The sequence below is a fragment of the Portunus trituberculatus genome, chromosome 44 (genome assembly GCF_017591435.1).
Source record: "Portunus trituberculatus isolate SZX2019 chromosome 44, ASM1759143v1, whole genome shotgun sequence".
NCBI classification, from domain to species: Eukaryota; Metazoa; Arthropoda; class Malacostraca; order Decapoda; family Portunidae; genus Portunus; species Portunus trituberculatus.
The window spans coordinates 25,041,621-25,060,598 of NC_059298.1; the positions used below are offsets into that span (position 1 = coordinate 25,041,621).

The window sequence follows — 18,978 nt, forward strand, 5'->3', positions numbered from 1 at the left end:
CTTTGTAAACCACAGTGTGGGTGTCACTTCAGTTTTGTGTGGTTTTGTGGCAAGTATGTAGTACGTTCAGTATAATTATGTACTCCAACAAGTTTCAGTACACATGGAGAGAGGAAACAGATGTGTCAAAATCGGCCAGAACACTGTTTTTTACGGATTCATTTTCTCTGGTCGAGGGAAGGGAAAACTAATCTATATACACTGTACACTATATTTACACTGCTATTTACATGTTTATTCACCTTGTACACTAGTAGCTTTGGATTGTATAATATTCCTTGAAACAAGGTACCACACAAAGACCTACATCACACTCTTTGTACTCGTAACGTGTGTCTTTTCGAACATGAGCACGTCTGACACTTGACGAGCAAACCTTACAGCGGCGCTGACGACATTTCATAGTGGCTTTACTTTGTATTAGACTAGGGAAGTGGTGCTCTGTCAGGCGAGGTTCATGAGGACCTGGCATTGGTTTCTTGGTAGGTTGGGTTGGTTTGACTGTACTATGGGCATTCACAACCCCCCGAATGACCTCAAGAATGAACTCATTCAGGACTTCCCTTTTGCCATGTACTTGCTGGTAGAGAGCATGGGCATTATAAACTGCCAATTCAAGAAGATGGAAGAACATCTTCTTGTACCACTTCATCGTCTTTCTGGCACACTTGATGCTTGAAATCATTGCGTCAGACTGGTCAACTGTACGCATGAACAGGTTATAATCTGGAACAGGCTCAGGCTTCCATCAGTACTTTTTTGTATATTCCTTCCACTCGACACTTGGGAGGCGTCTAGCCTGAGGGCATGTATGGGAAGAGTTGGCGAATCTGTCACTGTTTATAGTTTGTTTCCAAATTGATAAGTTTTTGAGTTATGAATTTTTGAAGTTGCCGACGTTTTAACACGTTGCTGGCACTACGGGATATACTACTTGACAACGTGTTAACACGTCGCTGGCACTGTGTGGGTTAAGCATGTAATAAATACTTAAAGCAAACTAGCATTACCGCTGATCAAAAAGCAGACAATCATACAGTGAAAATGTATTACATGATTGCAATGATAAGACAGTGACAAAGGCGAGGTGAAGAATGCAGCCCAGGCTGAGATGTCAGCAACACACAACGGATCACTGAATACAGCCATGTTCTCATTTTCAATATTTCCTTATGTTATGGTTGAAAAATATGATATAGCACTGTAGTGTGAGTCTTTGGATGTACAGGTTAAGAAAACTTCAAAATTAAATCTAAAGGAGGCCTCTTATTTGTATATGAGTTACAGGGGGATGAATATTTTTCACCATTTTTATGATAAAAGGTGTGTCTTAGATGCCATCAATATAGTAAATACAAAAGCAATTAGTAGATGAAATAATATACTCATGAACCATCATGACTTTGTTTCCAGAGTCACAAACAAGGATAGCTAGATGTTGTGACTCATTTTAACCCATACAATTTCAAGCACATATGTGGTATTTCAAACAAAGGTTGTATGTATACAGTATGATTTTTTTTATGTCCAAACAGGATGTGTACCAATTTGGACTTACTCCAAAGCAGACATAAACTGAGGTAGCAGCACCAAATATTCATTTGAATGTGTGTATGCCTCGCATGAGTGGCAGTATGCTTAGCTTTTTAAACATGTAACATATTTTTATTGCTTACCTGTTGAACTAGATTCCTTAAATTTGCTTGTTCTTTTATGACACTTGTTTGGATGGATGAAGCACAGATACCAAGGACATTAGAACCAATCAAAATACAATCTGGTTTTTGTGAAGTGTGGAATTGATACAGTTCTCAGGAATGCAAGTATTTATTATCTAATTGCTTGCATATTGAGAATCATTTGATTTAACTCTCATATGAAAAAGCTAGATAATAACAGATTTTTGTTTCGTAATGTTGGATATATTAGCAGTCAGAAAAAAAAAAAATTATATATCATTGTATACTAATATATGATTAAATTCTCAAGATTATATATGTATATATATTTAATCAATAAGTTTTATGAAAGAGGTGAATGTTTACACCATGCTAATAAATTACTTGTTCATTCAATTCCAATGAAGAATACTTTATTCAGGTGTCTGTATATTTTATATGTGTCTTAGGGGTGTCAACCTCACAGTGACCTAAGAGAAAACTTCTGGCAATGTATTTTTTGATAAGCAATCTTATTTTTAGGGAATACCCAAGTAAATGTTGTGTAGTGCACTAGGACAGCATTTTCTAAAACACCAGGTCTGGGACTTGAACAGATCTTGTCACTGATTCCCAGATATATTGTTATCAGGCACAGGGTTTGAATGCCCAGATTTTTATTTCTTGTGATGTTCTGGAATGCCTTGACCTGTATCCTTTGGGAATTATGATTGAGGATCATTTAATTTGATGCATTTTTTAATCTACATACAGTACTTGATTCTCATGTTGAATAGTGATGTGCTCTTTTATACAGAAGCCTTTATTTGCTTTTTATGTAGTTACTTTTATATGAGGTATATGTATTAAAGATTTCCATTGGCATAATGAATACATAATTATTGAAATGTGTAGATAGATTTATAAGTTTTCATATTGTAACGGCTTATAGTTTGGATGTACATCAAGTTGAGATATGCTCATGAACAGTGCTGAGTGTCTGGCTGTGGCTGGTGATCCATTCATGTATTAACTGGCTATCTTCCAGTACTTACCTGATCCACTTGACCCTCCAAAAATATTGTAATAAGAATATTCCTGCCCTTAACTATAAAGTGTACCTGAATAGTGCTCCATCATCCAGCAAATTTGTTGCTCTTAGTTGTATGCCAACAATTGGTCATATTATTAGCTCATTTATTTATAGTTTTATGATTTCTACTGTGATGGAATTGCGTTGCATATCTACATAAATTTGACGAATCTCATTCACTAATATTTATTTCATTGATTTCATATTCTACTTTATTAGTTTAATCTGATTTCCTGTATTTTCTATGGGTTCTGTTCTTGTCCTGTTCTTGTTTTTCTGTTCCTTGCATGGGCAAGAAAGCTGTCATTACAAAAGGAAAAGAATACTTATTATAGAAGTCCTTTCATTATAGCATATCTATATATTATTGATTGTTTTTGTCAGTATTCATTATGTAAAGTAAATTTTCTAATAAATATATCACCAGGAATTTTTTACCTGAAATTTGTATTTATACAGGTGTTCCCTTCATCATCATAGAAACGTGATATAAAATGTACTGGTAACGTTTTTAATGCTGCTTTTTTCTAATAATCTTATATATACTAGTTTTATATACTAGTGTCATTGAATGAAAAGTCATTTGCCAAGCATGTGCTGTGTTAAAAATTTACTTAGTCTCCCTCTTACTGTTTTTTAATGGTGCATGTGTAGCTGCTAAAGGATACATTTGCTCATCATTTATAGAGGATGTTTCAGGGTTAGTGGCTGCCAGCTGAACCTTGTTGTCAGAACTCATTCTATCATCAGTCCAATTAACAAACTAATTTTGTACGGGTCTTATATATATATATATATATATATATATATATATATATATATATATATATATATATATATATATATATATATATATATATATATATATATATATATATATATATATATATATATATATATACAGGTAACTCTTGATGTACACGTGTTTAATTTACGTGTTTTTGTTAATATGCGACCGAAAAAATATAATGAATTAAATTTGTGCGATCAGTTTGCCTATACACGATTTGGATCACATCCCGCATCCCCTTATTATCTATTGTTTCTTATGAGAATTAAAAGTTTGTTTTACGCGAATTCTGAAATACGCAATGCCTCTTGGAACTCATTTATCTTGTAAATCGAGAGTTACCTGTATATATATATATATATATATATATATATATATATATATATATATATATATATATATATATATATATATATATATATATATATATATATATATATATACCGTATTTCCCGTCTCATAAGACGCTACAAGTGGTTAGACGCACCCTATAATTAGCTAAGCAATTTTTGGAAAAAAAAGTTTTGAGGGTTTTACAACCTACCTGAGCATCAGTTACAAGTCGGCGACTCTACAGCACCAATAACAGCATCAAAATATTGCTTTATTACAAAAAAAAAAAAAAAAAAAAATAATAAAATAAATACTGCTAAAATAATTGTTACAAAATAACAAATTGTAGACATTTATTGATCCTCAAATCCTGCGAATTCATCGTTGCTACTGTGTTCATTGCTGCTGTCACTTACCGTAGTTGAATCTCGGTCATCTACATCGGCGTATTGTCTGCTGAATGACAGGGAAGGCAAGGGAAGGGGAGTTGCGACGTCCGCTAGGATACCGTTAGTTGGCATGTTTGTGTGTAGATGGCGTTGGTGAGTCATGAAAACGACCAATTCACTTCATAACAATCGTTATTGTAAATATCTTGTTACCTTCATCAGAAAAAGTGCAGTATCAAAATAGATATTTTCGTATACTGTATCTTCATTAAACAAAGTGTAGTATCAAAGTAAATGATAATTGTAGGATTACATTGCATGCTTGTTGAGTGTATAAGTGTTTCTATGTCATTCCTGGGGCGTTGGAGGCTTGTCAGACACCCCTATCAACTTGACCTTCCAGTGTTAAGACGCAGGGTGATTTTGGGGGCATTTTTCAGGAAAAAAAAAAAAAAGTGCGTCTTATGAGACGGGAAATACGGTATATATATATATATATATATATATATATATATATATATATATATATATATATATATATATATATATATATATATATATATATATATATATATATATATATATATATATATATATATATATATATATATATATATATATATATATATATATATATATATATATATATATATATATATATATATATATATATATATATATATATATATATATATATATATATATCAGAGCTGCACACTCCGTACCTGCTGACCACCAAACGAGGTGCGGATGTCCAAAGTGCGGAAAAATTTTCAGAAGTGTAGAACTAAAAGGTACAAAAAGACAAAAAAAATTTTAAGTGTGTACCAATGCACCTGTCTCTTTACTTCCGTACCTGAGATTTTCAAGGAAAAAAAAAAAAAAGTAAATAAATAAAGACAACAGTCCGCACTCAGTAGCATTACTTTCAGCTGCTTTTGGTGGTCTGTGCTACTACATATATATATATATATATATATATATATATATATATATATATATATATATATATATATATATATATATATATATATATATATATATATATATATATATATATATATATATATATATATATATATATATATATATATATATATATATATATATATATATATATATATATATATATATATATATACAATTATATAAGTCCTCGTTATACGGTACATATGCGTTTCTGAAAACCTTACCGCATATCGAATTTACCGTATACCGAACCCATTATAACATGTAATATTAGGGAATGCGTTCCAGCACGTCAAAATTCACCCCTACAGAAATAAAAATACGTACAGTAAGCCCCCGAATTTAGCGAAATCCAGCTTAGCGAAACCCTAATTTAGCGACTGTCTGGCCAAGCCCTCAAGTTTAGCGATTTTCTCTCATATTTAGCGAATGTACCACACTACACTGTCCCGCCTCCCGCTCGCTCTGAACCAATTGTCCCGCCTCCAGCTCGCTCTGAGCCAATTGCGTGTCTGTTTGGCCGTGACGTCAGTCCCACAGTGCTTCCGGCATTCCCGCTTGACACTCTTGAGCTATTGTGTGTGTTAATCCAGTGTGTGCTCCTATCCTCGCTGTTTAGCAAGTTTCGCTATCACCATGGCCTCCACTAGTGGTTCGAGGGATGCTGATTCTCGTGAAGGTGGCGATGTTGCAGCTGTAAATGGGGACTCGAAATAGGTACTTTGGGCTGACGAAACTCTGATTGGTATTTTTCCCTATTTAAAGTAGTATTCAAATTTGGCGAAATTCCAATTTAGCGATGGTTTCGGCAGACTAATAGGATCGCTAAATGTGGGAGCTTACTGTACATGAAAATAATCATTAAAAAAAAATATATAGAAAAAAGTAAAGTACTGCACAAAATAAATAAACAGAAAATGTTTTTTTATTTACCATTCAATCACCATGTATTCTATCAGATGATGTCCTTCCCGAGGCTAAGGGACAGTAGGGATTTCAGCCCTTCTTATCTTCTGCTGAGTGGGCAGACGAGGATAAGACATCGTCGTCTGCATTGTCGGAAGCAGATGTAGAAGGGCCAGCTGTAGCAGGGTCAGCACGTTTCAATGGTTTGAAGAAAGAGAATATTGAGAAAGGGCCAGCTGTAGCAGGGTCAGCACAAGGACGGCATGTCTGACTGGCTTGAAGAACGAGTAGATGGAGGACTGTTTAGTTTTTTTTTTTTTTTTTTCATCATAGATTTCTTGATAAATCTTGACACCTTTCTTTACGTCATGAGCCACTTTGCTACTCCTGACAGAACTTGGGTCACGTTCCTTCAGAGTTCAGAGCTTTTTCGATACCACCGAGACATTCTCGAAGAGTTTTGATGTCCACGCACAGGTTCTTCCTCGTCTCCCTCTTTTTCTGCCTCCTGTGATGCCTTGTCTAGCTCTATAAGTTCATCATTTGAGAGAGATTCAGCATGGCTTTCCAAAAGATCTTGAACATGATCATCATCATCATCAACATCGAAGCCAGCCCTATGGCACAGATTTACTATGTCATTTCTGATCGCACCGATGTTGTCTTCAGCGAAGCCTGGGAAGTCATGTGCGCATTCTGGCCATACTTTATTCCACGCCAAGTTCATGGTAGACGTCTTCACTTCGTCCCAAGATGACTTGATGTTATCTAAGGCGTGCTTGATGTTATACAACTTCCACTATTCACTGATAGTGGGTTTGCCAGGCCCATCTGTGCCCTTTATCAGTTGCTGCATGGTTCACCGCTGGTAGTAGGCTTTAAATGTTTGCCATGATTACTATGAATATATTAGTGCTTACAATAAACCCTTTAATATTCCATTTATTCATCTAATTAGTAATGCATGTAATGCAAAAAAAGGGGAAGGGAAGAGATAAGAGATTCCAAGGGTGGTCAAGTTAAAGTTAGTACTGTGAGTGGCGGGGAGGTGTGGTGTGGATGACGTCATCACCCTGCTCCCCTGCTGGGCCCTCTTGGATGACATGAGCGGATACCGTATCTGCGAATTTTTCTTACCGTATATCGAATCGAGGGTAGTAATTTCCAAATACCGTAACTATGAATTTACCGGATAAAGAACTACCGTATAACGAGGACCTACTGCATTCTCTTCCCTTTCTCTCTTCTCCTCATCCTTTTCATTAAGCCTCTCTTTTCCTCCTTTTCTCTTTCTCCCTTCTCCTTCTTCACCGTGCCTCTCTTTCATTCCTTATCTTTCTTCTTGTTCCTCCTCCTCCTCCTCCTCCTCCTCCTTGTTAAACACGCTGATGCAGAGAAACCAACCCTCCAGACACCTTCATTACCGACACAACAACATAACCACACAAAAGGAATGAGGGAGGGAAAATGAAGGAGGAAAGAAGGAAAAGGTACAGGATAGGGAGGAAAAGGTCATGGAGAAAAAAATGAAGGATAGGTTGGAGAGAGAGAGAGAGAGAGAGAGAGAGAGAGAGAGAGAGAGAGAGAGAGAGAGAGATGAAAGAAAGGGAAAAGGTTAGAAGCACGTCATGTAGAATAGGTCTACGAAGTAAGGGTAAAGGATTGAGGTGACTTGACGCACCTCGTGGCCAAACAGAAGCAGCTGTGTCGCCTCTCACAGAACGTGTTCAAGGTACAGGAAGGAAGGAAAGGGCGTTGCTGTCTGTGGGGCGCCTGCAGGTTGTGTTGGTGAAGGTGTTTTGGGTGTAGTTGTATAGGTTTGTTTGGTTTTGCTATTCTTGTTGCTATTGGTAATGGTGCTAGTGCTGGGAGTGATGGTTGTAGTAGTAATAGGTATAGGTGAGTAATAAGGAGGCGGTGGCGCAGTGGATAAGGTGGTGAGCGTGGGATCGGCCAGACATCCACGCGTAGGTTCGAATCCCACCACCACGTACAGCCTTAATTAAACACTTTGCCATTTGTCGAGTGGTTTAAAGTTACCTACATGTCACCATGATACCCAGGTTCTAGGTGGTTACACCCAAGATGAGCTTGGGTGGTGATATGGGCCCTAATATGGGTACCACTATAAATAAAATTGCTTGCGCCACTAATGGGCGGAAGCTGAACTGCGCTTCCTATATATACACTCTTCAAGTGAGCCTACTGGCGCTATAGGCCTTAACGTAAAAAAAAAAAAAAAGGAGGAAGAATTAAGGAAAAAAAGGAACAACATGAGGAAGTAAAAGTAGAATACCAAGAATGCAAATAGAGAGTAAGAAAACAGAAAGTGAAGCCGCTTGTGGCAGGGGTGTGGTGTGAAAGAGGCTAATTGGTGGCCAGTGGTGGTGTGCTGATCAGTGTGTGGCGGTGGGCAGTGGAAGCCTCGGTTCCTGTCGGTTAGGTTAGGTTACGTTGGTTAGGTTAGGTCAACTTGGTTAGGTTGGTGTCGTTGGTTAGGTTAGGTCAGTTTGGTTCGGTTGGTTGGGTTAGGTCAGGTTCGTTAGGTTGGTTAAGTTGGTTAGGTTAGGTCAGGTTGGTTTCGTTGGTTAGGTTAGGTTGGTTAGGTTGGTTAGGTTAGGTTGGTTATGTTGGTTAGGTTAGGTCAGGTTGGTTTCGTTGGTTAGGTTAGGTTGGTTACGTTCGTTAGGTTAGGTTAGGTTTGAACTGGTTGGTTAGGTTGGAAGGTTGTTAGGTTAGGTTGGTTTCGTTCGTTAGGTTAGGTTGGTTTCGTTGTTAGGTTCAGGTTGGTTTCCTTCTTAGGTTGTTAGGTTAGGTTGGTTTCGTTGTTAGGTTAGGTTGGTTTCGTTGTTCAGGTTAGGTTGGTTTCGTTGTTCGGTTAGGTTGGTTTCGTTGTTAGGTTAGGTTGGTTTTCGTTTGTGACGGAGGTTGGTTTTTTTTGTTCGTTGGCAGGGTTGGTTTCGTTGTTAGGTTAGATTTGGTTTCGTTGTTAGGTTAGGTTGGAGTTCCATGTTTTTATTGGTTGGTTTCGTTGTTCAGGTTGGTTTGGTTTCGTTGGTTGGTGGAGGTTGGTTTCGTTGTTAGGTTGGTTTTTTTTCGTTTTTTTTTTATTATTTTTTTTTTTTTTTTTTTTGGTTAGGTTGGTTTCGTTGTTAGGTTAGGTTTGGTTTCTATCTGTTATTTATTGGTTTTTGCATGTTTGTGTGTTTTTCTGATCCTTAGGTTGGGCGTTTTAGGCTGAATCATGACTGGAGCGGACCGTTGCTAGTTCACACTGGCTGCAACAGTCTGGTTCGCTGCTCTGCTCCAGTCAAAATATCTTTTGAATGTATCACGACTGCGAGCGGAGCCCTGTTACCGCCAGTGTGAATGCCTGGTGCATTGCCTACTGACCGGACCGAGACTGGAGCGAGAGCGGAGCCTCAAAATCCTATTAATCAGACCTCTTACAGGTTATCCTCAGAATATAGATTGAGCGTTATCAGAGTCCTGGCTGACGCTTTCCAGATCAGCATCATAGTCCAGACTGATTTCTTCTGGGTCTGTCTCAGAATCCAGGTCAACCTCATAACCCAGACTCTCCACGTCCAGGTCAGCCTCAGAATCCGTGCTGTCCTAGTCCAGGGCGTCCTGGAAGTCATCCTCAGGATCCTGGCTGACCTGGTCCAAGGCGTCCTGGAAGTCATCCTCAGGATCCGTGCTGACCTGGTCCAGGGCATCCTGGAAGTCAGCCTCGGGATGGAAGCGGGCCTGCCGGAGCACCCCTCCCGAGCGGCCGGCAATGTCGCCATCCCCAACCCGCTTGCCATTGCAGAACAGCGCTGTGTAGGCCTGACTGCTTCCCTTTTTCTCACCTACGAGGCAGAAGTAGAGGGCCGCCTGGTTCCCTCTGGCGGTGCACTTGAGAGCCCGCAGAAGGTCAGCCAGGGGCATTTCCTTCTCAAAGACACGGGTGCCACCCGCAAAGCAAGTCACGGTAACTGGAGTCTCCCCGTCCTTCTTCATCAGACGGTCCAGCTTGATGGTCGCCACCTGGGCGGCGGCGTGTAGCCCGTCTCCTTGCCGTGGAAGGTAAAGGCAGCCAGAAGCCGCCGCCTCTTCCAGCACCAGCAGGAGGTCCTGCTGTGGGACAGCTTGATGCCATCCACCATGCCGCAGTCGCCCTGCAGCCTGAGCTGCAGTGCAGAATAGTCCCATTAATTGCTTCCTCAACTAAATTCAAATCAGAGAGAGAGAGAGAGAGAGAGAGAGAGAGAGAGAGAGAGAGAGAGAGAGAGAGAGAGAGAGAGAGAGAGAGAGAGAGAGAGAGAGAGAAGAGAAGAGGTAAATGAGGAAGAGGACATGGAGAAAAAGTTTAAAGAGGAGGAGGAGGAGGACGAGGAGAACGAGGAGAAGGAAATAAAGATAATAGGTTGGAGAAGATGCAATGAAGATTGCTAAAATCACGTAAAGAAGGAAAAGAGATAGGAAAATAAGAGGAAACAAGGAAAATGACAGCAAAAAGTAGGAGAGAGAGAAAACAGAGAGGAAATGAGAAAATTGGATTGAGAAAGAAGAAAGAACTAAAATCAAGCAAGAATATGAAGGAAACTAACAGAGAAGGGATGGAGTAAAGAAGAAAAGAGAGGAGGAGGAGGAGGAGAGGAGGAGGAGGGAGGAGGAGGAGGAGGAGAGAAGAAAAAGAAGATAGAAATGTTAGAAAGAAAAGAGAAATGAGAGAGAGAGAGAGAGAGAGAGAGAGAGAGAGAGAGAGAGAGAGAGAGAGAGAGAGAGAGAGAGAGAGAGAGAGAGAGAGAGAGAGAGAGAGAAATGAAAAAGGGATGTAAAAAAAAAGGAAAGCAAGGCAGACTACTTTTGTGTTAGTTCCTGTAACTGGAGGAAAACTGAAGGAGAGGAGAGAAAGGAAGGAAGGAAGGAAGGAAGGAAGGAAGGAAGAAAGAAAGGAAGGATGGACGGAGGGCGGAAGTAACAAATGAAGGAAACTGAGAACAAAATACATGATGTTTGAGTCTTTACATGGAAGGAGGAGGAGGAGGAGGAGGAGGAGTGACTTCTTGAATGATAGAGTGAAAGGATGGAAGGATGAGTGGAAGAGAGAGAGAGAGAGAGAGAGAGAGAGAGAGAGAGAGAGAGAGAGAGAGAGAGAGAGAGAGAGAGAGAGAGAGGAAGTGTTTTTAATGGAAGAAAAGGAGGAGAAACGTAAGAGTGTATAAAGATGACGAATGAAGTAGAGGAGGAGACAAATGGAGACAATGTAGGAGGAAAGGAGGAAAGGTCGATGCTTCCGCTGTAAAAGGCAAAGGAGGAGAGAAGAATGGAAGGAAGTAAAGAAGGAAGGAAGAAATGTACAGAAAACGAAGTAAGGAAAGATGAAAACAATGAAGAAATTAATGTACTGTCTTAGAAAGAAAGGGAAGAAGAAAGAAGGAAGGAAGAACGAAGGAAGGAAGTAATTAAGGAAGAAGGAAAAGAAAAGCAATAAGGAGGGGAGGAAGGAAAATTGGAAGTAGTGAAATAAGGAAGGAGGATAAATAAAGAGAAAATGGAAGAAAAATACAAAAATAAAGAAGGACAGAAAGAAAGAAAGAGCAAAGGAAGGAGAAAGGAATGAATGACAAAGGACGAATATAGGAAGGATAACGGAAAGCTTTCCTCTTCTCTTCTCCTGCCTCCTCTTCCAATTACAGTAAGTCCTCGTTATACGGTACATATGCGTTCCTGAAAATCTTACCGCATATCGAATTTACCGTATACCGAACCCATTATAACATTAGGGAATGCGTTCCAGCACGTCGAAAGTCACCCCTACAGAAATAAAATACATGAAAATAATCATTAAAAAAAAATATATAAAAAAAAGTAAAATACTGCGCAAAATAAATAAACAAAATGTTTTTTTTATTTACCATTCAATCGCCATGTATTCTATCAGATGATTTCCTTCCCGAGGTTGACTTGCTGCCCCAATGTTTTCCTATTGTTCTTTTGTCAGTGTACTGTCTGACATGAACCGTATCATGGTTATTCCCTTGGGAAATTCTTTAGACTCAGGCTGAAGTAGCTTTAATTTTTAAATGCTCTGCCCTGTACTAGTAACAGCTGTTATAGATTACACTTTCATATTTACATACATATATATTAGGGTACTTGTAAGGGAAAGTATATTCTTCTATGTGTTTTTGTTCATTCTGATGACATAATTTAAGTGATCATCATTGCTGGTCTATCCTGTCAGTATTTATTGCATCTCATTTGCATTCATATCATCTACTCATTGTCTTTGCCAGACCTAGTCATACTGCTTGAGAACCCTTATTTAGGAACCAGCAGTAAAGCAACAGAATATTACTTCAAAGCAACCTCTTCTTTTTGAGTCACCAAACCACCATTACTATTAATTTCTATTCACTACACTTGGTTTCTCGTTTGAACATTTTTATTTTTTTCATCTTGTGAATGATTTTCCTGACATGAATTGCTGAGGTAAAAGTGAAATAGGCTTGGCTTGGACAATAGTAAAGATGATTAACTCCAGAAGTGACAGTGAACTTAATAAAAATAAATGAGAGAGGTAGAAGGCTGAGAATTAGGGAAGTTTGACATTCACTACCACAACTTGTTTCTGAGCTATTTAGACTATATGCTGTATTTCAGCTAGGAGTCATCACTTTCACAATTTAATGATGCTTTCCAGCCTTCTAATGATAAGTTGCTCGGATAGATGCAGAAAAGATTTGACTTTCTCAATTTTAGTAGAAAATCTTAAGAAGTTCCTTTCCTGGGAGTACTTTCACTATCTACCTCTAGAAAGTTAATTGAATGTGTGAATAAAGGTTGTCCTATATGGCTTGCATAAAGTAGTCTAATTGCCCTCTATAGCTTAAACCAAAATTTACATTTTCATGGAATAGTGTGCTGTAGCAGTCCCTTGATCTGATTTGGAAAGATCCTTTGAAACCACCTAGAGACACGCTATCCTTCATCATATATATATATATATATATATATATATATATATATATATATATATATATATATATATATATATATATATATATGAAGGGTTCCATGGAAGAAGGGCCCAACACGCTAAAACCAAAAGACGCAAGAAAACGAGGTCAAAGTTCTGCAATATTTAGATCATTGTAACTCTGTTAATTTTTTAACTATCACATTCATTTGTCTCAAAATGAAGCTTAGAGTGTGTGTTTTTTGGTTAGGTAGGTTAAGACAGTAATGTTAATATTAAGTTTGTTCAGGTTAAGTTATTTTTTAATTCATTTATCTGTCACTTCTGAACTTCGACCTCTTTTTCTGGTATACTTTTGGTTCATTATTGTAAACATGTACAGGCAAGTAATGTAATGGTATTGAGTGAGATACAACAGATTCGAAACTGTTGTGTAATCACTCAGTGACATTCCCTGTTCATAACGAATAATTTCCTTGAGTGAGATACGACAGTTCCGGATTTAATCTTGATCCCACTTCAGGTATGACCTGAAAAGGGATCAAAATTCTGTCCAGGACTCCAGAACTGTCGTATCACATGCCGCCACTCGCATACGGGATGTTTGGCCCTTACACGCCTCAGAGGCCTCAGTGAAAGAAGGGAGCCGAACCAGGCAGTAAGAGTGAAAATGACATATTTTTTTGTAGGTACATTCAACCATACTTGCAGTGTAGCTAGGGTCTTCCATCCAAGACCAATTGATAGAGGAGATCTTAAACTAGTGTATTATGCAATTAAGTGGTTTTCACTGGGGGTGGCGTGTTGGACCCTTCTTACACGGGACCCCTCATATATATATATATATATATATATATATATATATATATATATATATATATATATATATATATATATATATATATATATTCTTAGGGTGTTATTGCTTATCTAGATGTGTTTGTTGGCTTCTTTGCTTGGTTGTGGTTTTTATGTCCATACTCGTCCTGTTTTCTACTGTTTTTTTTCTCAGAATGAAGGCCTTCTCTTTTTCCCTTTTACCTTGTTAGTGTATATTTCATTAATTCTTGTGGCATCATAATGTATCTTTCTCTGGTTCATGAGTGATTATTTTTGCATTGATCTTTTCAGTATATATTCTATGCTTTTTGTTGCTTCTTTGCAATATTGACTTTTTTTTATGTAAGAGGGAAAACTAGCCAAGAGTAACATAAAAAAAAAAAACTCACTTAATTGGCAGTTCCCTTAGAGATCAATAGAGTTAGCCAGAGGACAGGGACAAATGTCTTGAAACCTCCCTCTTAAAAGAAGTCAAGTTGTAGGAAGATGGAAATACAGAAGCAGGCAGGGAGTTACAGAGTTTATCAGAAAAAGGTATAAATGATTGAGAGTACCTGTTAACTCTTGTATTAGAGAGTTGTACAGAATAGTGGTGAGAGGAAGAAAGCCTTGTGGAGCAAGGCTGGAGGAGGAGGGGAGGCATACAGTTAGTAAGATCAGTAGAGCAGTTAGCATGAAAATAATGGTACAAGATAGCAAGAGATGTAACATTCCAGTGGTGAGAAAGAGGCTGAAGAGAGTCAGTCAGAGGAGGGGAGTTTATGAGAAGAAAAGCTTTTGATTCCGTCCTATCTAATAAAACTGTGAGTGGAACCCTACCAAACGTGCGAAGAGTATTCCATACAAGGACGGATAAGGCCGTTGTACAGAGATGGCGGTTAGAGGGGTGAGAAAAACTGGCAGAGACACCTCAGAACACCTAACTTTAGCAAGGGATGAAATGTGAAGTTTCCTGTTTAGATTATAAGTAAAGGACAGACCAAGGATATTTAGTGTAGAAGAGGGAGCCAGCTGAATATCACTGAAGAAGAGGGGATAGTTGTCTGGAAGGTTGTATCAAGTTGATAATTGTCTAGAAGGTTGTGTTGAGTTGATAGATGGAGGAATTGAGTTTTTGAGGCATTAAATGCAACTAAGTTTTTTCTTGCCCAGATCAGAAGTCAGGCATTCTGTGGCATCCCTACATGATATGTTGACTTCCTGGAGGGGTGGTCTTCTTTGAAAAGACATGGAAAGGTGTAGGGTGATATCATCAATGTAAGACTGGATAGCACAAGAAGTTTGGTTAAGAAGATCATTAGTGAGTAATAGAAAGAGAGTAGGTAACAGGACAGAACCCTGAGAAACACCACTGTTATTAGATTTAGGAGAAGAACAGTGGCCATTTACCATAGCTGCAATAGAATTGTCAGGAAAATATCTTGAGATAAAGTTGCAGAGAGAAGGATAGAAACTGTAGGAGGGCAATTTTGAAATTAAAGCTTTGTGCTAGACACTCTCAAAAGTTTTTTATATGTCTAATGCAACAGCAAAGGTTTCACCAAAAGCTCTAAAAGAGGATGATCAAGACTCAGTAAAGAAAACCAGAAGATCATCAATAGAGCGGCCTTGATGGAAACCATACTGGTGATCAGATAGGAGATTGTGAAGTGACATATTTGAGAATCTTCTTATTGAAGGTAGATTAAAAAACAAGCAAGAGATTAAACCTATAGGGTGGTAGTTTGAAGGATTAGAACGGTCACTCTTTTTAGGAACAGGCTGAATGTAGGCAAACTTCCAGCAAGAAGGAAAGGTAGAAGTTGGGAGACAGAGTTGAACGAGTTTTGCCAGACAAGGTGCAAGCACAGAAGCACAGTTTTTGAGAAAAATAGGAGAGACCCCATCAGGCCCATAAGCCTTTCGAGGGTTTAGGCCAGCGAGGGTGTGTAAAACATCATTATGAAGAACTTTAATTGAAGGCATGAAATAGTCAGAGGGAGGAAGAGAGAGAGGGACAAGCTCAGAACCATCAAAGTTGGAGTTGTTAGCAGAAGTCTGAAAGAAAAGTTCAGCTTTAGAGACAGATGAAATGGCAGTGGTGCCATCAGGATAAATGTAAAGGAGGGAAAGATGAAGAAGCAAAGTTATGGTTTTTGGCCAGATGCCAGAGGTCTTGAGGAAGTATGAGTTTGAAAGATTTTGACATTTTCTATTTATGAAGGAGTGATTTGCTTTACAAACTTATAGCTGCTGATCATGTCTCAGAATCAAGTGGATTACTGATTGCCAAACTCTTCTTTATTAAGTTTTCAGGTCTATATTTTTTTCTTGTGCTTTTAATGGCTTCAACTTATCATGGATGTTAATCAATTGTATTCATATTTATACTCCAGGTGTCTCCATGTGATCTGAATCTGACGCATCCTGTCTATGTTTCTACTATTCATTAATTCTATTTGGTATTTTGCCAGACTTGTATTTTGTTCATGTGGTTTTCTTCACATTCATGTCTCTGATAACATATTTTTCACTTACATGTTTGTCTATCAGATGTCCTGTTTTGTCCAACTTAATTTTTTGTTTGGCTTATTCCTGTTCCTGCTATTTTGCCCTGCCTTGAGTTGTTTTCCATTTTTTGTCCTTCCTTTAACATATTGCTTTCTATTCTTTGAAATCTTCACATGATTATGATTGTTTTTTTTTTCCATTTTAAGTGGCTTTGTCCAATTTTTGTCAATTTGTAATCTCAATGTAGAATTGTATGCATTTTCCTTTGATTTACAATGCATGCTTATACTTTATACCTTGTTTTGCCCTCCTTACCAAAACATGATAATTTTATCCATCTTTTGTCTTTACATACTTTATATAGTATTTTCCTTTATTAGAGTTCCTTCCTGCATGTCATTTTACATATGCACCTTTGTTTGTGTCATTGATCATGTGGCATTCCTTCTTCTTTAGCTATACCAACAGGTCATACTTGTCTTCATGCTGCTCTTGTTTTTCTCACCTGCAGATACTAATTCAAGTGGTCTAAAAATCTGTGCTAATAAATTACCCATATATGTTCACACCTATGTAGATCTGGTCCATACTGCAAAGAAAATTACTATTGCACTCTTTTATAAAAAATAGGCAATTGTCAGCCTTCTGCAGGTTCATCACTGTAGATTAATTTTTATAGTCATTTGGTTATTTGTGACTGTATTTTGAATCCTATGGCATTCACATCTTAGAATCCCTGATGCTACTCTCTCTATCTAACCTGCATAATTGTCTGGCGTTCAAGACTCAGCAGGAGGTTCATTTATCCTTCAGCAGAGCTTTGGTAGCTTTCCACATTTTAATCTGCTTCATTAGTGATTGATTTTTTTGTCACAAACTTCATTTATATTGTCCTCCATTATTGTTTGTGAGTGATTATCATAATGTAATCCTGTAATTTCTAATTTTTTTTTTATGCAGGAGAGAAGCCAGCCAAGGGAAACAAAATACATATAAAAAAAAAGAGACCCACTTGAGTGCTGGTTCCTTAAAAGAAAAGTAAGGAGTTAGTCAAAATTAAGGACCAAATCTCTTGATGCCTCCCTCTCAAAAAAAGAAGTCAAGTCGTAGGAAGACAGAAATACAGAAGCAGGTAGGGAGCTCCACAGTTTACCAGAGAAAGGTATGAATGATTGAGAGTACTGGTTAACTCTTGCATTAGAAAGTTGGACAGAATAGGGATGAGGGGAAGAAGAAAGCCTTGTGCAGTGAGGCTGCAGGAGGGGAGGCATGCAGCTAGCAAGATCAGTAGAATAGTCAGCATGAAAATAGCAATAAAAGATGGAGAGATGCAACATTTTGGCGGTGAGAAAGAGGCTGAAAACAATCAGTCAGAGGAGGGGAGTTTATGAGATGAAAAGCTTTTGATTCCACCCTATCTAATAAAACTGGTGAGTGGAACCCCCCTAAACATGCGAAGAATACTCGATACAGGGGCGGATAAGGCCCTTGTACAGAGTTAGCAGTTGGAAGGGCAAGAAAACTGGCGGAGACACCTCAGAATGCCTAAATTCATAGAAATTGTTTTAGCAAGATGATATGTGAAGTTTCCAGTTAAGATTATAAGTAAAGGACAACCTGAGAATATTCAGTGTGGAAGAGGGAGACAGTTAAGTGTCACTGAAGAGGGGATAGTTGTCTGGAAGGTTGTATTGAGTTGATAGATGGAGGAATTGAGTTTTTAAGGCACTGAAAACTACAAAATTTTCTCTGCCCCAATCAGAAATCTTAGAAAGATCAGAAGTCAGGCATTCTGTGGTGTCCCTGAGTAATTTGTTGACTTATTGAGGGGTTAGTCTTCTCTGAAAGGATGTGGAAAAATGTAGGGTGGTATCATCAGTGTAGGAGTGCATAGGGCAAGAAGTTTGGTTAAGATCATTAATGAATAACAGAAAGAGTGGGTGGCAGGACAGAACTCTGAGGAACACCACTATTAATAGATTTAGAAGAACAGTGGCTGTCTACCACAGCAGCAATAGAACGGTCGTAAAGGAAACTTGAGATAAAGTTGCTGAGAGAAGGAGGGTAGTTTGGAAGTCAAAGCTTTGTGCCAGACTTTATCAAAAGCTTTTGACATGCCTAATGCAACAGCAAAAGTTTCACTGAAATCTCTAAAAGAGGATGACCAAGACTCAGTAAGGAAAGTGAGAAGATCAACAGTAGCGCAACCTTGACGGAAGTCATACTGGCGATATAGAAGATTGTAAAGTGACATGTTTAAGAATCCTCCTATTCAGGATAGATTAAAAACTTTAGGCAAGGAAGAGATTAAAGCTATAGGATGATAATTCGAGGGATTAGAAAGGTACGGTCATACTCATTATATTATCAGCATCTGATAATTAGTTTTGTAATTCACTCATTGTTGAGGTCCACCCACACCTGGACTCAGTGAATATCACTGTGGTGGGTCAATGCCACATGCTTTACTTGAATTGATATTCATACTCAGTAATGAACATTGTGACATATTTTGATGCCTATCAATAAGCTTTGGCACA

At 38.1% G+C, this 18,978-nt stretch overlaps 1 protein-coding gene across 1 annotated transcript in view; it reads left to right on the forward strand.

Annotated features, from left to right (window-relative positions):
• LOC123518668 (diacylglycerol lipase-beta-like) overlaps positions 1–3,186 on the forward strand; it is a 44,885-nt gene extending 41,699 nt beyond the window's left edge. Inside the window, exon 17 of the mRNA XM_045279616.1 lies at positions 1,536–3,186. Within this exon, the coding sequence (XP_045135551.1) occupies position 1,536 (1 nt within the window). The 3' untranslated portion in view covers positions 1,537–3,186. The remainder of the gene's footprint in view (positions 1–1,535) is intronic.
• Positions 3,187–18,978: the final 15,792 nt, after the last annotated feature.